Source organism: Perissodus microlepis, chromosome 1 (assembly GCF_051167445.1).
Source record: "Perissodus microlepis isolate ML-2025 ecotype Zambia chromosome 1, ASM5116744v1, whole genome shotgun sequence".
Lineage (NCBI taxonomy): Eukaryota > Metazoa > Chordata > Actinopteri > Cichliformes > Cichlidae > Perissodus > Perissodus microlepis.
In genome coordinates, this window is record NC_140461.1 from 14,548,538 (window position 1) to 14,567,717 (window position 19,180).

A 19,180-nucleotide genomic window follows, 5' to 3' on the forward strand; every position below is an offset into this window, starting at 1 on the left:
CTGACTTTCTGGTGAATCTGATAACTCTCATTCCTGTTGACATGTCTGGAAATTTCTATGCAAAGCACACGTGTGTTCAGTGTTGCGCAGTGGTTAGATTAGAGACTGACCCGCTGCTATTATCTATGAGCTCTACCTGCTTTTTTATTTATCTCACTTCACTTCTCCATTATCAATTTCACATTCTGTCTCGCGCGACAGTTTTCTTTTGTCCCCTCCTTTATGTCTCTCTCCAGTGAGTCTTTTATCTGTCTTCCTCCCCTCTCCCACTGATCATGTCTGTGCAAAACAAGAAAGGTATGCCCACTGAGTGAACCGACACTCAGTGGGTTTTATTGTGTTCAAGGAAGAATCTGAAATTTGGAAAGATGTCTTTTTTCTTAGCAGAGAGATGTCAGATATATTGCAGTTCAATGTAAGACTAAAGCTTGTAGCTAAAATAGTTCAAGTAATGTCTCCCATTTTTTTTCTTCATTGCTACACAACAAATATGATTTAACAGAAATTTAAGAATGTGTCAAATGTGTTAAATCAAAAAAGATCATATAGCTATGTCTGAAGACCCCGAGGGTGAATATTGGTCATTTCATTGCTGTAGTCTCACATTGTTAGTACAGGGTTGGGCCTGTCTTTGCCTTCAGAGCTTTTTAATTCTTCATGACAAAGATTCAACAAGGTCCTGGAAACATTCCTCACAGATTTGAATTCATATTGACATGATATCATCACAAATTAGCTTGAGATCTGGTGTACGTGAAGGGTGCTTAACTACACTAAATTCATTGTTGTGTTCAGGAAACGCATTAAAGATGATTTTAACTTTGTAGTGTGATATCCTGCTGGAATCAGCTATTAGAAGAAGGGTACAGTGTGATCATAAAGGGATAAACATGGTCAGCTACAATAGTCAGGTAGGCTGTGACATTTAAGTTATACTAAATGGGTGCTGTCACTACCACCAGCAGCTTGAACCCTTGATGCACAGCAGGAAGGATCTATGCTTTCATGTTGTTCACACCAAACTCCCAGCAGCAGTTTTCTGATCTTCTATTGCCCGATTTCTGTGAGCCTGGGTGATTTAAAGCTTCGGTTTTCCGTTCTTAGCTGACAGAAGTAGCACCCGGTGTGGTTTTCTGCCATCTGCTTCAGGATTTGACATGTGCATTTGGACATGCACTTCTGGATACATCGGTTATAACAACTGGTTATTTGAGTTACTGCTGCGTTCTTATTAGCTCAAAGCAGTTCAGTTATTCTCTTCTCTGTGGGTTCTGTTTTTTTTTTTTGTAACCATTATCTATAAACTCTAGAGATAGTTGTATGGGAAAACTCCAGTAGGACCATGTGTCATTAAAGGTTCTCAGTCATCCAGGTCATCGTAGTCTAAGAAGTTTGGAAAGAAAAAGGCGTCTGGACTTCTTTAAGTTGCTTGAAGACGTTTCACCTCTCATCCGAGAAGCTTCTTCAGTTCTAAGGTCAAATGGTGGAGAGTCCCAGATTTAAGCCCTGTGGGGGTATCCCCCCCAAGAGAGACAAATATCCATCATTGCATATGCCACATGTTCCTTTACTAAAATGATATGCTGCTTCCTAAATGTGAAGTTTTGTTTTCCTGCAAACTGCCCAATAACAATGCACCTTGTGTCCCTCTTGGGGGAATACTCCCACAGGGCTTAAATCTGGGATTCTCCACCATTTGACCTTAGAACTGAAGAAGCTTCTCGGATGAGAGGTGAAACGTCTTCAAGCAACTTAAAGAAGTCCAGACTTTTTTTTTTTCCTTTCCCAGCTCCTTAGCCTTAGGTAGGACCAGTACATCTGGCAGGAGCTCACTGAGTCACTTCAGACCTCCTTTGTCCCCATTCTGATAGTTGGTTTGAACCTCATCACTTTTGGGTATTAGTACACCCTAGAATTATTTTAGTGAATAATAAAGTTCAGCACTATAATATCAGTATTTGTTTTTCCATTTTCATTTAGCTTAGTTTCATTTAACATTTTTCTTCTGTTCATCCACACCCCACTTGTGGTGGCTCTGTGCCACACCACTAGGGACTGATGCACTGTTTGAAGATTATGGAGCTAAACTAACGGTGATCTTGAGAGTAGAATGCACTGCAAGCAAACTAAGCATATAAATGAGATAAAACAAGCAGAGTTGAAAAATTCTTTGGCACTTTGTATATTTAGGAAAAAACTGCATCAGATCAGCTCAGATCAGTTATTTTTTAAACATATTCAGCTTTTTTTGCACTATATAACCTGGCACTTCAATGCTATATAAAATGCACCAAAAAGTAGAATGTATATAACTCCAAACATGCAATATTTCTTCAATTAGAATTAAAAGACACTTTTTATTCTGCCGTTCATATGAACAGTTTATCGTCTTAGCTCAAAACTTCACTATTCCTGTCATCAGTGTGTAACAGTCTTTCTGTAATCTTCTTTTTATTTGTTCTTTTAGGTCTCCAGCGTCGACGTCTGATCCCAGCACTAACCTTGGACTCCTCTTCATCATCGCCTTCTCACCGTTCCTCCAAACAAGCCATCACTTCCTCTTCTTCCTCCTCCTCCAGCCCTGGTGCATGCTGGGTCGACGGGCCACTTGGGCCACCTGCACCCTCAAACCTCCGGGCAGTGACCGCAACAACAGAAACCTTTGAGATCAAGGTGTACGAGATAGATGATGTTGAACGGCTGCAGAAAAGGAAGGACAAAGGAGGGAGCAAGGTGAGAGGGAGGAGGGAGGAAAGACACCTGAGCTACACAGCTGTTGTAGGTCAAGTGGTGGAGCAGGTCAACAAATTGCAGGGTTGGAGATTTGATCCTTATCTCTTCCTGCCCGTATGTCAACACGTCCTTGAGCAAAAATCTAAATTGCTGTTTGTGTATTTAAACCCAGGGGAAAAATTATTACTGTGGACAATGACGGTGGGTGATGGGCAAAAGGTAGAAAATTCAGGCATATATGTGTCATCACAAGGTGCATTGTTATTGGGCAGTTTGCAGGAAAACAAAACTTCAAATTTAGGAAGCAGCATATCATTTTAGTAAAGGAACATGTGGCGTATGTAAAGATGGTAATTGATAATATCACTCAGTGACTTTGCATTAGAGCTAAACTGAAGCCTTGAGAATAACATTAATGTCCGGTGCTATCTTGTCTCCTTGGAGCCAGGCGAGGCTCCAAATATTAGCAGGGTGGAGGAGGAGAGTGTAGCTAGAAGCTAACAGACGAGTTACATTTAAAGCAGTTTACTTAATGTGACAGTTTGTGCATTAAGATTTAAAACCATAAAGAAAATATATTTTCACTTTCTGGGATAGTGGAATCCCCTGAGGGTCTACTGGTATTACTTTCAAAGAACAGGACAAAAATTACAGTGAACCCAAAACTGATTAAGAAACGCTGATGAAAAGCAAAACCATCTATGGAAAAGTTCTGCATACACCACCAGCAAGTGAGGAGAAAAGAAAATTAAACGTTATTACACTGTATCATAATCTAAGCAAGATTTTATTGTTGTCAATGCCATTATCAGTTCTGCCTACACATCTCATTGGTTGTCAGTTCCTCCTTTCCAGGATTAACGTAGCACTTTATTATGACTGACTCTGAATACAGGGTAGAATCAGAGTAGAAAAACAGGCTAAATCGGACTTGGTTCTGCTGAAACCTCAGTAATGAGCTCAACCATGTCAGGAAGTGATTTATTGTTCAGATGAACCAGACAATTTGGCACCAGTTCTCAACTAAAAGAGGTTCTTGGATTCCAGCTTTACTTCTGGCTTGCCTCATCCAAACAGCATCTCTCATTCTCTCTCTAAAGCCTAAAAATAGCCACTAATACACTGATTAGGAAGAGTGAACTAATGACACCAGAGTGACTAGAACATTTAATTGAATTTGTAATGGAAGTTGATACTGGGAGTGTTTTTGGTGCCACCACTCAGCAATCCTTGGTTACGATGGTTGTTGCCACTTGATATTTGTACATGCGGTGTTCAGAGCTTCATTTCGACACATTTTAAAAATATCTAGTTCCCACCGGACTACAGTTATGTAGGAGGCTGACTAGGAAGCACATGTAAAAGAGGGAGGAAGAAGAAAATAGCAAAAAACTTTTAGGATTTATTACGGTTGACTGAAGGGGAAGGATGAATGGATGTCTTTAGAAGAGTGAAGGAGAAGGAGAGCAGAAGTGCAAGATGGCTATTGCTCTTGATTCCAGTGACACTGATTTGATGAATAATGGTGGTGAAGCACATTAAAAAACAATAAGTGTTGTTGGACACTGTGCTAATGGAAACCCAAAAGAGGAAGCTGGTGGTTGGGCAATGGATGAAAAAGGATTTGTGTTGTTGTGACAGTGTGGAAAGAAACCAAAAGGTTTTAAAAAATACAACAGCAAGGATTTTCAGAACATGAATAGCTCAACATTAGCATTTAGTTCTGTGTGAACAGTGAACTTTTTAAATAAATCTACATATCTTGGCTTACTTAAAAAAATGATTCTAAATTCTGAGGACTTTGCAGAATAAAATTGTTAAACTTAGGAAATTGTTGTAAATGAATGCAGGTTTTGGGGGGGTTTCCACTGTTAAACCTTTATGTGATCAGAGGAGAGAGCACTGTGAGCACTGGAAAAGAGAAATGGAGAAAAAGCATGAAATATAGACTTTCCCTGCAGCAACCTTAAGAAAGCCACAATCGTGTTCCAGTGAAAGCTGCTCAGTGTCCGAAGGCGCTCAGCTGCAGCCACAGTGGGAGACGATGAGGTGCGAATGTATTTAACTGTGTGAATTTAAAGTGTGCTGTTGCTGAAGGAGACCCACCTGTGTTTCACAACACGCTCCTCTGAAAAAATAAAGCTAAATAAAATCCGTGTCTATCTGTCTGCCTTCTCTGTGTGTCAGGAGGTGGTGTATGTCAGTGCCAAGCTTCGTCTGTTGGAGCACCGCCAGCAGCGAATCAGTGAAGTCAGAGCCAAGTACCAGTGTCTCAAGAAAGAACTGGAACAAACCAAACAGTACTTGATGCTGGAGCCACACAAGTGGACCACTGAGTGTAAGTGTGGACCTCTGACACATCAGGGAATATAAGTATGTGTGTGAGAGAGAGCAAAGGAGGTTAGAAACTGTTTAGGATTTTAGTGGAGGATTATTCTGAAATAAATAAGTCTATTATGTTTAAGTTATGAGGCATATTTTTATATTTTATATGACTCATGTTAATTACTAAGGCTGTGCTACATGACTGCTGGTTCATTCTTCAGACAAATACATTCTGTCATTTCATTATTAAAAATATGAAGTAACTGGGCATTATAGATTTTACTTTAATAGACACAAAAATGCATTTGTGGGAAGGCTTGTGTTGTTGCAGATTGATGCATCTGATGGGGCAAACTTGCACGATACGAAATAATGTTTTGCTTTGTTGTGTTTTTTGTAAGGGTGTGGCTTAATTGCCCTCAATTGCACTGTAAGGACATTTTCTTACTACTGTGCAATTTAGTAAATCAGAATCATCTAAACAGGCTTTTGCATACAATCGGCATACTGCCATGCCCTAATCTTCTTTTTAAGAAAACACATTTAATAATAATAATAATTATCAATAACTAGTAGTGATTTAATACAGCTGTGTTTAAATTCGCTAAGATAGCTAGCCGTCATTTCTTTGAATAAATGGTCAGAGGCACTTTTTGTACATTTTTTGCAAAGTACAAACAAACTCAGGTATGAAAAAATGGATAAATCTCTGATTTATGTGTGAATTGTGATGTGAATCCTAATCGTAACAGTTCTTGGATAATAATGCAGATTTTGCATAAGTAGCAATAGGCTACATCAGACTTAATTATTCAGTTATGTACCTATTGGGCTGTATATGAAATAAAAGTGCAACCAACATAATGAATCATGCAACCATAAAAGAAGGGCTGGAGTTCCTATTGATCCTCTGAGATCTTATTCTACGCTGCTACATGTCCCACAGATGGGGGAGGGTGGTCTTGAAGATTCTCTCAGCTAACAGACCACCTGCTTGGTGCAACTAACCATCCAGGTGTTGATACTCCCACTCAAGGTGCAGGTGTAGAAGTTCCTGTGCACCCTGAGTGGGAGTTTAAAGTCTCTTAAGTAGCTGAGATGCTATAGGTGCTGATGGGCTTTCTTCACCAGGGATTTCATGTGTCAGGACCATGACAGGTCCTTTGTGATGTAAACACTACCGTGTTTAAAGTTATCTACCCTCTTCACATGGGCCCCAAATATGCAGAGGGCCAAATTTCCTCTGCTACTCTCTCGTAAAGTCGATTATGAGGTCCTTGGACTTGCAGGGATTTAGCTGGAAGTTTTTCTCTTTACATTATTCGATAATCTGAGACCAGCAGGCAATGCCATCACTGTTTGATATCAAGCCCATTACAGCTATGATGTTGGAGTCTGAGGTGCTCACAACAGTGACCGGTGTAGAGAGAGTGATGATTAACTCATTGGCCTTCTTCTTTTTTCTTAAATCATAATTGTTATTAATTATTATTATTATGACATTTATCATTATTCCATTTTAACAATAACTTGTAAAATATAACCAGTGGCACCTTTTTAATTATTAAACCCACATTCAACAGCACTTTATCAAGGAATGATGTATTTTCTCCACCTTTCTATTTGTGTCCAGTTGAGCTGCAGCAGGCCTATGAAGTGGACTCATTGGAGTATTTGGAGGCTCTGGAAACAGTGACAGACAAACTGGAGACCAGAGTCAACTTCTGCAAAGCCCATCTTATGATGATCACCTGCTTTGATGTGTCCTCAAGGCATCAGTAGACAGATGGAGGGACGGAGAAGTGGACTCGACGATGTCAATGTCTAGACCATTCCCCCTGACTAATCAAACACATTTAGAAAATCTTTAACTGCAGCTCGACAGTTGGAAGGATGAACACAGGAATAGACTGACCGCATGATCCTGCATATTATTCCAGCGTCTTGTCCAGATGTGAGTAAGCAGAAGGGCAGGTGGCCGGAAAAATCAAAAGAAGATTTACGGAGAAAAATTAACAGAAAAACAGAGACAAGATTTGTAGATTTGTTTGCTGGGGCTTGGAAACAACCTCAGAAACTATCTAATGGACGGGCTACTTTCAATCAGAGAAAATATGGCTGCCCAAATAGTGTATGAGAGTCTAAAAAGACATGTCAAACCAAGTAACCAGAGAACAAAATAATTGGACCGCAGTGACACGCAGGGAGTCAAACTTTGAAAGAATGTACCGAGAGCAAAAAAAAAGGCTATAGCTGAACAAAAACTGCCATTTTTTAAGAAGGAGAAAGCTGAAGTTGAAGTGCAAGAGAAGAATAATTTCACATCTAACACATTTTGGAAGAACATTTTTTACATGGTTAAAAGCCTTTGGCTGTAAATACAGAGTGCTTACTACAGAATGGCCTGGTATTGTTGTGCAGCGACTAAAAGAGACTAATCGAGAGAGAATGACAAGAGGACGAAGGAAAAGATTTAGAAGTGCCTTGTGAACATTTCAACAATACCAAGACCAAGTCTCCTTCTCTCTAACTTTGTGTACAAGTAAGTATGGTGCTAGTATAGAAACATCCAGAAAAGATCAGTGTCCTTGGAAGCAGTTTTCATTTTCTTTTCTAAATGTGATGTTTTACTGTGGGTCAGTGTTTCACTATATGATAAACAAACTAATAATGTGTGTTTCAATGTATGGTCTTTGGTACATTGATTAGAGATCAGAGAAACAAAGTTAAAGTGGACCTGTTATGCTCTTTATTTTTACTCTCGGACTCCACAGGAGCCGCTTTGCATGAGTAACAGATCAAAATAATCCTTATTTATTTTATACTGGGCCTCAGTGAAGTGCTCTCAGTTCATCCTCTGAGAGAAAAACCATTTTAGTTCTTCGTACTTATTCCCAACAGGAAAAGCATAATAGGTCCCCTTTAAAGGAAAACTACAGATTAACTTAATTAAACTTGGAAGGACCAAAAACCTAAAGTTAAAAGCATTAAACATTTTTCCAGGACACAAAGTTATGTGTGTTTAAACAAAAACACTGAATCTGGTATCCTGTGGTGTCATTTTTACTTTGGCTTTACTCACAAACGGAGCACATGTGACTCTTGGCCCTCCGGGGCATTCATACACGATGTTTCCCTCGATAGAGATTTTTAATGTTCACAAAGCTATGAAATGTCAGAAGGTAGTAGAGATGAAAACACTTCTCTCTGATCTGGTGTTAAATACAACCAACGACTGACTCCCTGCCTCCCTGCCTGACTCACAGGCAGTCTGTCTGTTATTCGTATCTGTGTTGTTCTGCTCTATTCTAAAAGAAACTGAATGATTTGTCATTGTGTGTGTTTTATAATAAGGTATCCTTTTTTTATTTGAGTGCAATGGGACCATGTAGAGACTATGTACGATAGTAGCATTGAGCAGGATAATCGAAATCTGAAGACATATTTATAGATAAATTGTGAGGGACACACAGGTGCGTCAATATACTGTGTTTAACATTTAATTATAATGAAACAAGGTAGTAGATTTAATCAATATTTTGGGACTACAGTTATAGGGTGTTTAAACACTTCTAATATCCCCTATATTGTAAAGGACAATTAAATTATATAAAAAAATTAAAGGAACCTAATTAAAAAGGGAGGAGACGAGCTTAAAAGACATAGATCTCTGCCTGGTTCCACTTTTTGGATGGATAGCAACTCCTAAGATTTGTTAGTATTATTATCTATGGTGCTTGAGATACTTATGATCTAAATGTTTGTACAAATATAAATATACGAAAGAGTCCATTTCCCCCTGAAACCCAAAACAACGCCTTTCAAATGCTTCTTCTACATCACTGTCATCGTGTCTGTTGTTGTCGAGCAGAGAGCATTATGGGAGAGCGACTTGAGAGCAGTGGAAATGATGTCACCGTATTGGTGTAATTTGTCAAAAGCGTTGTAGTGCTGATTTTTTTCTCCACTAAGAGCAAAAAACCAGAACGTGCTGTCGCTGAAACAGAAAATACAGTTAATTCAGTGAAGTTTTTATCTTCACGTGGATCTGAATGAGAAAACAGCTAATGATTTCATGTAGTGCACACTGGCAGGGATAGCCAAGAGATAATCTAGTGAGAAATTACCCCTGAGAGCAAGACGCTTTTGACAAACTTGAGAGGCTTTTTTTGTTTTTTAACAGCATCTCTGATCATTTCCTGTTTTTACCCCCGTGTTCATCGTGCAAGTCATGAATGAAAGTTTATTTATTTGAGTTGGTACTTAATGTTCTTATTTATGTACACCTCATGATCTTACAAAGTTACTATGCATTGATGAAAAAGAAAAATAACTGTACATACTTTGCTGAGCCCATGTCATATATAAATATATATACTGTGCACATATCATATATGCCATCATTTTTATTTTAGATATTTTTTTTGTTGTTGTTTCATTTGCTCCTGTTGTTCCCCTTGAGGATTTCAATGGGTTTGGTTCCCCAAACATTCACATGCAGAACAGGGATGCTAGTTGATTACATGCAAATCAGAAGCCTTCCAGTATGAAGGCAGCTGTGTTGCTTTAAGAGAAACGTCTGTGTCTTATGAACTGCAGCCCTGTGTAATTAGCAGCGAGTGTTTTGGGAAATCTAACCTCTAAATGAGCTAATGGCTTGTATTGAACTATCCTTTTTAAGATGCTATGTGGGAGGTTTCTTCCTTGATATGTTACTGCCAAATCTAATGGGATATCCCTTTATTATTGTAGTAATAATCAAAAATTGCTAGAAACTATTACAGCTAAAAGAATAGCGGGGTGTTTTAAATCAAGTTATTCACAGATTTCCATCTGCAAAGTCACTCTGTAAGGCAAACATAAGCATCACATGATCTATGGAATAAACTGACAAATATGCTGTGCTGGTGCATATTTTGTAGACACATTTAAGAATTATAATGTGCTATCTGTAAATCTCACACAAGGCATCTTAGGGAGCATTGTGTGTTAAAGTCCGGGTCAGACCACATTTACCAAAAACAGATGTTATCATTAGCATTAGGAGTCAACTTCTGCTTTGCTCAGTTGTAAGACACAGGGTCAGTTGTTTGAAGATCTCTGGATAACTTAAAAAAAAAATAAAAATAAAAAAATCACTTTTCTGTTCCAGTCTCTTGATAAAAATGCCAGTTGTGAGACATATTCATGCTAAATACCCTCAGTAATTCTATTTAAAACAACACATTATCAGTGTAAATGCGGAACAAATGGTGCACAGGAGTCTCGCTGTGCTCATATTGTCCACTGCAGATTTACCGTTTTTGTGAAATCTGGTCTGACATATGGTAAAGACGGAAGAAAAAGATGGAGGGATGTAAATAAAGGAATGTATTAAAAGAGTTTCACACCTGATGCTTCATTCTTTGCACACAGAATAGACGAAGTAGTGTGCAGATGTCCAGAAGGGGTGCTGTTTCACTTCTGATGAACTAAAAATCTTTTGCATTACGACTCAAGCTCATCAGAAATTTAAATGATGTAACATGGAACACGTAACATTGTACGTTATTGCATTGGGCTGTTAGATTTACATAAACAAGGGACTGGGACAACTCAAAAATATCATTTAGTTTCCAGAGCATGTGTAAATGTGGACCTTGAGTACCCCTGTAGGCAGCTTTTCTGTGACATACAGTAATGCCCTGTTGAGCCTGCTTTGATCATCAATGCACGGCAGGGAACAGGAAGGAGGAGAAGGCAGGAATGGGAGCGAGGAGAAATAATAGATTAGCGACGAGAGAAGAATAAAGGTAGCAAAGGGGGAAATGCAAGAAGAAAGGGAGACAAGTGAGAAAGAAGAGGAGTACAGGACTGCTTTTTATGCAAGAAGAGAGGAGTGACAAGAAGAAGAACCAAAACTGTACAAGAGAAATAAAGTAGGTGAAATTATTCAATATAAGATTACAGTGTACTGAATTTTAAAAGTGTAGCAAAAGAAGGATCCTTTAGGTGATTTGTAACTAATACTATGAGATAACTGCAGAAGAGCTCAACTCAATACTACAATTCTTGTAGCTGCAACATAAGCCCACCGTGCTTGACAGCTGATAAGAGTGTGTTGAATTATGTCCATCAGCATGTCCACTTTGGTCTCATCTAAGCACATTGTTCTAGAAGTGGTTTGTTAATTAATTATAATCTTACAAAAACCGGCCATGTTTTTTTTTTTTTTTTTTTAGAGAGAAGAACCTTTCTTGTGGCAAACCTTCCAAACAAGTGACACCTGTTCAGTCTTTAATTTTACTATCGTGAACTTAACATGCTAACTGAGGCGTGTCGAGTCTGAGCTGTAGCTCTTAGGTTTTTGTGGAGTGTACACACAGCCTAAGAAATTGGGAACCAATGAATGCAAGAACAGTGACTCCAGCATAGCTAAAAATCCTCAAAAAGCAAGTGTGCAACTTTTAGTCAACATGCAGAGAACAGGTTTAAGTGTTTTCAGGTGACTGCAGTAATGGTAGTTACTATTAAGCTTCACAGTCCTTTGATTTATGTCTGCTCTTAAATCAAAGGACTGAAAAAGCCACAGCGTTCTCATCCTCACAGCCTCAAATACTGTATTTTGGCAAAGCTGCTAGCATCGCCAAATTACATGTGACTACTAACTTGTCACATGTGGACACTTAAAGGACCTCTTGGTCTTTCATTTAAACACACTGGGTAAGCATCATTTTGCTGCAGGGTTGATGCTTGGTTTTTTTGCTTTTAATTACCTAAATATAATCAAGTACTGAAGCAAAAGTGAGTAAAAGAAAACATCAGTGAGCCAAAACCAAATAAGACACAAATCCCACAGTTCTGGCAGGAAAACTTCTGACTTTTGTATCTTTAAGAAAAGGTAAATTATGGAGAGGAGAGTTATTAAGATGGAGCGAGAGGAAATGAATAATATTAGCAGATAGTAAGGTGACAGTAAAGGTGAGGTGGTGCAGGGGGAGGAACAGTGACATAGAGTGTCTCTGAAAATGAGAATGAAAATGTGAAAATTAAAAAATGGGGCTGAGTAAATGGTAGAGGGGGGAATGAATTGAGGTGGTGAAAGAAAAAAAACACATTTGGTGTTCTTTATTTCTGTGTGGTCAGGTTGCCTGCAGAGACGTGCAGTGAAAGAGAAAGAGAGACTCCGGCAAACAGAGAATTTCATTTGAAAGCCTTTGGAGAGTGAGAGAGATATAAATGGGGAAGAGAGACAGTGAGTGACAGAGAGGGAGAGACAGGAGGTTATAGCTAAGAAACACTAAATCTCATTTGATGGATGTTATATGGCAAAAGTGAAGGACTGAAAGCAACAAAACCAATGAAGTGAGTAATGTAGGTAGGAGCGGTGCAGCAGCACAGACGGCTCCCACAGGCCATTCACTCCACTAGGGTCCACTCAGTCTTTGAAACACAGGAAGCTTGCACCGTTTCTCTCTTCAAAGTTGAAAAATAATCTGTTGATACCTCGTTTCTACAGTTTTTTTCTATAATTACAAAAAATATTTTGAGCCAAAAGGAAAAAAATCAGCTCCGTTTTTTGAGAAGACTGAGAAAGATGGCAGAAAAACACCCATTCGTGCACACACGCCCCTAGGACATAGTGTCATCAGTTTGCATATGGCAGAATTTTGGGATTAACATGGGAAAACTGTGTGTGTGTGTGTGCTACAGACACACTCTGGGCTCATACACTGACAGAGAAACAAAAACAGGGATTAACATGGGAAGTATGTGTGATGGAAATGCACAGAGGGTGATGTATGTACTTTACTAAACCAACACACACACACACACACACACACCCTAGGATCACTCATCACAATGGAATCTACAGATTACAGAGGAGACCGGGGCCAACAGGGGCTTTCCTCCCTCCCTCTGCTTCTTCCTCTCCAGTTCTCAAACAAGGACAGGATGCAGAAATTTTAGGATTAATGGGATTAATTGTGCTTAAATGTTTCCATAAACCTAATTTAAACAGGATAACAGGCTGGCTACAAAACTGCAGAAATATCACTGGCGTTTCATGGAATTCTGGGAAAAGCAGGTTCTTGGATATCATTAATGAGAAGTTTTATGGCTAGATTTTATGACAGCGATTAACGTAAAACTGCACCAAACCAAAGCTAAAAAAGTTTTATTTGCCACGAGAAAGTATAAAGAGGAGCCTGAAGTGTTGCTGGAGCTGTTTTAACAACAGTTCCTTACTTTAAGACTGTTGAGACAATAAAGGTCAGGTATGGATGGCAAAATAACAAATCCGTTTATTCAGGTTGATGAATAAAAAGAACGTAAGGCAGTGAAATCAGTTACATGAAGACGTTTCTTTCGCCTTCGTCTTAGCGTCTGCTGGAGGAATGATGATCCATCTCACTGTGACATTCCTTCATCTTCATCGTTAGTTCGGTCGTCAATGGGTGATCTTCACCATGGGTGAACTTTACGATTTCATAAGCCTGGAATAGGAGACATAAGCATAACTAGCTTTCTTCCCTGTTAGTGCCAGAACAATCTTGTATGGTGATGTAATGAAACAGGATCATCACATAATGCTACACAATCTATTCTATAAAGGAAACTGAAAGTAACTGTTTTCATGACATTTTACTTAAAGATTAAGTACTTTAGAGATTTTTTTTTTTTTTTTTATTAATCCTTTATTTATCCAGGTAAAAAATCTCATTGAGATTAAAAATCTCATTTCCAAGAGAGACCTGGCATTGTAAAACTAACCGAAGATGTTTTTAATCCTGCCTGATCATCTCTTCTGTTACATGTCTCCACACGATCTTAGGTGCCTGACATGAAGGCAACCGGTCTTCATTTTTGGTTCGTAAAAGAAGTCCCGTTGCCTTCATTTCAAGGGCTTAAGACTAACATGACCTGGTACAAAGACATGTCTCCAGACTTGTTCTATTAGTTAATAATAAAGATTAAAATGTAAAAAATGTCCTTGTTGATATTTAGTCCTTCAAACCTGTTTGAATGTGTCCAAAGCATCTTCGATGTTTTCCAGGTAATGCTGCAGCTTTCCAACTCTCATCAGCTGGATCCCATGGACTGGATGGGGATCGGGGTAGTACTGTCTTTAGGAAGAAAGACAACATGTACATGTAATTAGATTTCACCACAACAAGTGAAAAGTTCCATTATTGTTTTCATTTCTTTCAGGGTGTTGTTCTTCTGGTATCATTTGCACTGTAATTTTCCTTTACATTTATTCTATCTATTCTATTTTTGCTTGAAAATGCTACACACTGCTCTTACGGGAGCAGTTAATGCTTCTTCTTATGCAAAAAATGGCTGCAATACTAAACAGAGAATTAGTATTCATAAAACCGCTCTGCCCCTGGATGTGGATGGCTGGCTGGGTTAAATCAACAGCAGAGTCCTGCGTAGGAAACCCTGAGGGACATGTTCACAAGCCCTCTGCCAGTTTATAAAAAACATGTACACTGGATGCACAAACTCACATGGCTCTTCCAATATCGGTACAAAAAGTAAATAATTAGTTAATCGCTGCCCAATCAGGATAAAGCTCACATTACGCCTGCTACATCCTAGATTCATCAATCATCCCCAATTTCCTGTCTAGCATCTAAGCATTTCCAGGGACGCTAACCAGTGTGGTGCCCACTCCTTGGTCATACTTTTTAAATATATACATTGAAACTGAAATGGAAGTCGGGAAACAACAGCATACACATTTGTATGCTATAATATCCCATGTAGACAAACTTGTGCAAGACCAGCTACTTAATTGTTTCACAAGTCACTTAAAAGAAATAAGTCACTACATAATGAGGTTAAATCAACTTCATTTATCAGCAGGGACATACATGATATAACATTAAGGGTTTCCTTTAATTCATCAGTTTGATTTCTAAAGTCTGAGGCAATCCACTGACATTCACAGCATGGAACCAAACAGCAAGAGCCATAAACAAGACTAAGAAAATCTGCTTTTCCTGTTAGTGTCTCAGTGCATGTGTAATGCATAAACAAGTAGGCATGAGTGAGAAAAGAACAGCAAGGGGGAAAAAGTAGAATATTTAGAGTTTCTACAAGTGTGCAAAAAGCTTGCCTCCATGTTTGTTTGAGTATACTTCCTTGAATACACAAGTGTGACTAAATATGTTTTTTTTGCACGCTTGTATGTCAAAGCTTATACTTATTTACTCTATTTGGCATTAACGATAAAAGCATTAAAAAAACACTGATACTAATGCATATATATATGTCCAAATTTCAATCCGCTGCAAGGTAATGCATTAAAGTTGCACGTTACTATAATCTCATTCTATTTATCAGAGAGGGGTACACCCTAAGTGAGGACTCAAATGCATGATGCCGACGCAAATGCAGATGTTCGTAAGTAAGGTCTGATCACAGCTGATCAGACAGACAGGACAAACAAAACAAGAGGGAGCTGCCAGACAAGAGAGAGGACACTGGAACACTCAGCGTGAGGTATGAAGGTGATCAGCCACTGAAAGAGAGGGAGACACACAGTTGGAGGACAATAAGGCAAAAACAGAAGGAAGGAAGAGGAAACACAGGAGGACAAGTACAAAAGAAAAAAAGAAGAGAAAGAACACAAGCATAACTCATGAGCTAGGATGGGAACTTGTGATGAGGGAGTGATGTGACATATTAGCTTACTAATCCGTACACAGTAATAACATCACAGCCCCTGTCTTTAAATCTGAGGCAGTATAGAGTCTATTGGCAGTCCTCTTCTCCTTCTTGTTTCAGCTCCTTCCCTTACGGTTCGCCACAGCGGATCCTCTTCCTCCTGCTTGGTAGCTCCATCATCAGTGTCCTATGTCTCTCCATTCTGATCACTCCCTACCTGCACTCTCTTCTTCCTCTTTGCTATCCACTGTTCACTTGTTTGGATGACTGACCCCACATAGTTATTGTCTTCCTTCTATTGACTTTCATTCCTTTTCTGCCCACCTCTCCAGACTCTATCACTGATTTCATGTCCTCACCCTCACATAGTTCTCTACCCCTCCTAACTTCCCCAGGTAGTCCCACAGTTTCTCTCTTGGCACCCTACAAAGACACAGTGCAACTCCTTGTTATCTTCTCTGTAGATCTTTACCAGCACATATGTGTGCTGTTATACGGGAAATGCACAGTTTATTATACTGTTAACTAGAAATGACGGGACATCACATCTGAGGTCATGCAGTGTAATGCAAAGATAATTCAACAAAAAAAGGTAAGAAATTAAAGAGGGTAGATGGGTAATAACAAGTAATGTGCCATTCAAAACCCGATGTTGCTGCCTGCATAAAAATACACACAGCCAGGGAGACAAATTACCACCTTTCAGTCCTTCTGTCTCTAGAAGGGAACGTTCCAGTGACAGAAAACGACGCAGTTTGTGTATCAGCGGTGACAGATTCAGAGCTGTCATCAAGCCAATCAATGATTTTGACATCAAGAGACTCCCACATCTCTCACAGAAGACACACACACACAAACACACACACACAGCTCAGCAACTCTGGTGTACTTCAATGCAAAACTAATAAAATCCATCTAACAGCAGCAGCTGTTTTAAAATAAACACAGGGCCTATTAAACATATTAAAAAACACACTCTTGTTTTGCGTTCCACATGGACATATTTAATGCAAGATCTGCAAATAAGAAAATGTGCTGTCAAATTAATTAGAGGGATTTCTTCTTTTTCCTCTAAATGCATTTAATTATAATTCGTATCTGTGGAGCAAATGGATTTAGATGCACATATGCATAAAAATGGATGAGCTTGACTGCTTATTGATATGTGTGCATGACACTGACTGTAAATGTTTACAAATACATGTGTTACAGTGAAAGTTCACACACACACACGCTGAACTGGGACATTGCTCATCCTATAAAGATAAATACACACTAGGGACTGTTAGGAAACAGCTTTGTTGTTGGCAAACACTGGAGTTCTCAAACACTCATTTACCCGGCTCTTCTTTCCCTTTATTCTCCTTTCTTTTCCATCCCCCTCCTCTAATCTCTCATTCCTTTTTCCCGCTTCACATCTCCTTCCTCTGCTTCTCCCCGTTTATATTTGTGCTTTTTACCCCACTAGCTGCAGGGATTAAAGTTGCCAATGTTGTTCAGCTGTTTCCCGCCCTCTTCAGCTGCTCTCCATTCATTTCTCTTCTCCACTCTACCTCTGCAGCCCTCTTTAATCTTCCTTCTATTTATTTGTTCTGTCCTCCTTTCTCTTGATTACATATTTTAAAGAACTGTGCACCGATAAAGCTCGAGCCCTTCTCCATTTCCATTTCCTCCACTTCTCCGTCTCTGACAAACAAACAAAAAGAGCTGTGAGTAAACACCTATACATGAATGCACACGTGCATCGGCATTAATGTATGAGCGTGCGCACACAAAGATAAGGTCGATACAAATCCACTTCCCCCTGTTTGACCCGGCATATTTGCCAGTTTTCACTTCTCTCCAGAGTAAAGACACCAGAAGGGGATTCAATACGCACTATAATAGAAACAGCACCTGATGTTAACCGGGCATTACTCTTAATTATTTCTTTATGGGCAGCAGATTCCACCGGCTAAGTTTTCCACTGTTGTTTAACAATAAAATCTGTTCTGGTAATAAAGAGAAATCCAAAATTAATTTCCATGTAGTGGCCACAGCTGGAGTCATTTCAAACTCTATAGTTTCCTAATTTTTCACCACTTTTTACCCACAATGCTAACAGCCCATTTGTTTGAACCTCAAAGCCAAACTAAACTATCAACTGACAAGCCAACCAATTAGAGGTGGCCCCTTATCCTCTGGTTAAAATGAAATTATTAAACAGAAAGTTCAAAGAATAAACCAACAAAATTAGTAGCCCATGAATAATAAGTTACAATATTGGCTTAATCACCAAGCCAGTGATTCTGACTTCCATGACATACAAACACACACATCAAGCCCACAATCCAATTATAATTCCTCTCATATAGAACCGCAAAGCAATTAGAGTAATTTAATTAATTTGCTGTCTCCTGATTTATCCCCTATTTTTTTTTTCTCCTCGGAAAAGTAAATTGGAGAGAAATACGGTCTCATCGTCATAGAGAGCTAGTTACAAAGCTATAGCTCTCGGCTATGCATACGAGAGGCAGTGAGAAGAAGAAATTAATAGTTGTGGAAAAGTGTAGCATTTCTAGGCAAATGCAGTGGAACTAATGAGGCACTTGTTTGGAACAAAAAGATCCACGGCCTGCTGTTTGTGAGAGGGAAACAAGGATTATCTTACTAAGTAGAAGTAACTGAAGGAGAAGGTCAGATTTGCTGCAAGTATTTAGCTTAATTGTGTTTTTGTTTTTTGTCAAATGCAACAGTAATTTCAGTTGTACATTTAAGGGAAATTGCAACAACTATGCAAGACAAAGAACATTTAAATCACAGTTAGTCAGCCGTCTTTGCAGACAAAATCACGAATTAACTACTGCATCTAAAGAAGGTCTTTGCCCGAGTCTCGTAAGCTAGCAGACAACAGGACCACAGCGATCGATAACACTGACTTCTAACCTTTCTGGTTTGCTTAAAGCTAAGTGATGTCTGCACAGGATCCTTCGATCCAAGCTGCATAGCTACAAGCAGCCTTATTGAAAAGAGTAAACAATCTGAGAAAAGTCTCAATTATCCACAGAAACACATTTCTTCAGTTACTTTAGTCACCTTGTAACTTTGCCAGGCCATTACCTACAGGTTAGGACGACCAACATCTTCTCATTGGATTAGGTATTTATAAAAGTAGCCTTTCATTAAATATTATATTAAACCAGTTTGTGGTTTTTAGACAAATCTATGCTGTCTGCTAGTCTCATTTGTCTGCAACATTTTAAACAAACTTAAATTTCATACGCTGACAGCAGGACTCATAAAGACTGACACCGCGGGTGCACTTGGCTGGTCCATCAAGGCCACTGCTGATGCAGAAATCTTATGCAAGAGATTTGTCCCTGTAATACTGCTGAATGTTAATGCAAATACAGACAGAGAAAAAAGGTCTGGGCATTTAAAAATCAAAAACTGTATGATGTAAAAAAGGAAGTATCAAGCTGATGCT

The 19,180-nt window shown here is 39.0% G+C and overlaps 2 protein-coding genes across 3 annotated transcripts in view; one reads left to right on the forward strand and one right to left on the reverse strand.

Annotated features, from left to right (window-relative positions):
* kif26ba (kinesin family member 26Ba) overlaps positions 1-10,440 on the forward strand; it is a 100,050-nt gene extending 89,610 nt beyond the window's left edge. For both annotated transcript variants that reach the window (XM_084931140.1, XM_084931150.1), the window contains 3 exons: positions 2,468-2,733; positions 4,921-5,071; positions 6,692-10,440. In XM_084931140.1, the coding sequence (XP_084787266.1) occupies positions 2,468-2,733; positions 4,921-5,071; positions 6,692-6,840 (566 nt within the window). In that variant the 3' untranslated portion in view covers positions 6,841-10,440. The remainder of the gene's footprint in view (positions 1-2,467; positions 2,734-4,920; positions 5,072-6,691) is intronic.
* Positions 10,441-13,319: 2,879 nt separating this feature from the next.
* The window catches only part of smyd3 (SET and MYND domain containing 3), a 96,716-nt gene continuing 90,855 nt past the window's right edge, over positions 13,320-19,180 (reverse strand). Inside the window, exons 11-12 of the mRNA XM_084931159.1 lie at positions 14,057-14,165; positions 13,320-13,535 (exon numbers count right to left, since the gene is read on the reverse strand). Coding sequence (XP_084787285.1) covers positions 13,419-13,535; positions 14,057-14,165 — 226 coding nt within the window. The 3' untranslated portion in view covers positions 13,320-13,418. The remainder of the gene's footprint in view (positions 13,536-14,056; positions 14,166-19,180) is intronic.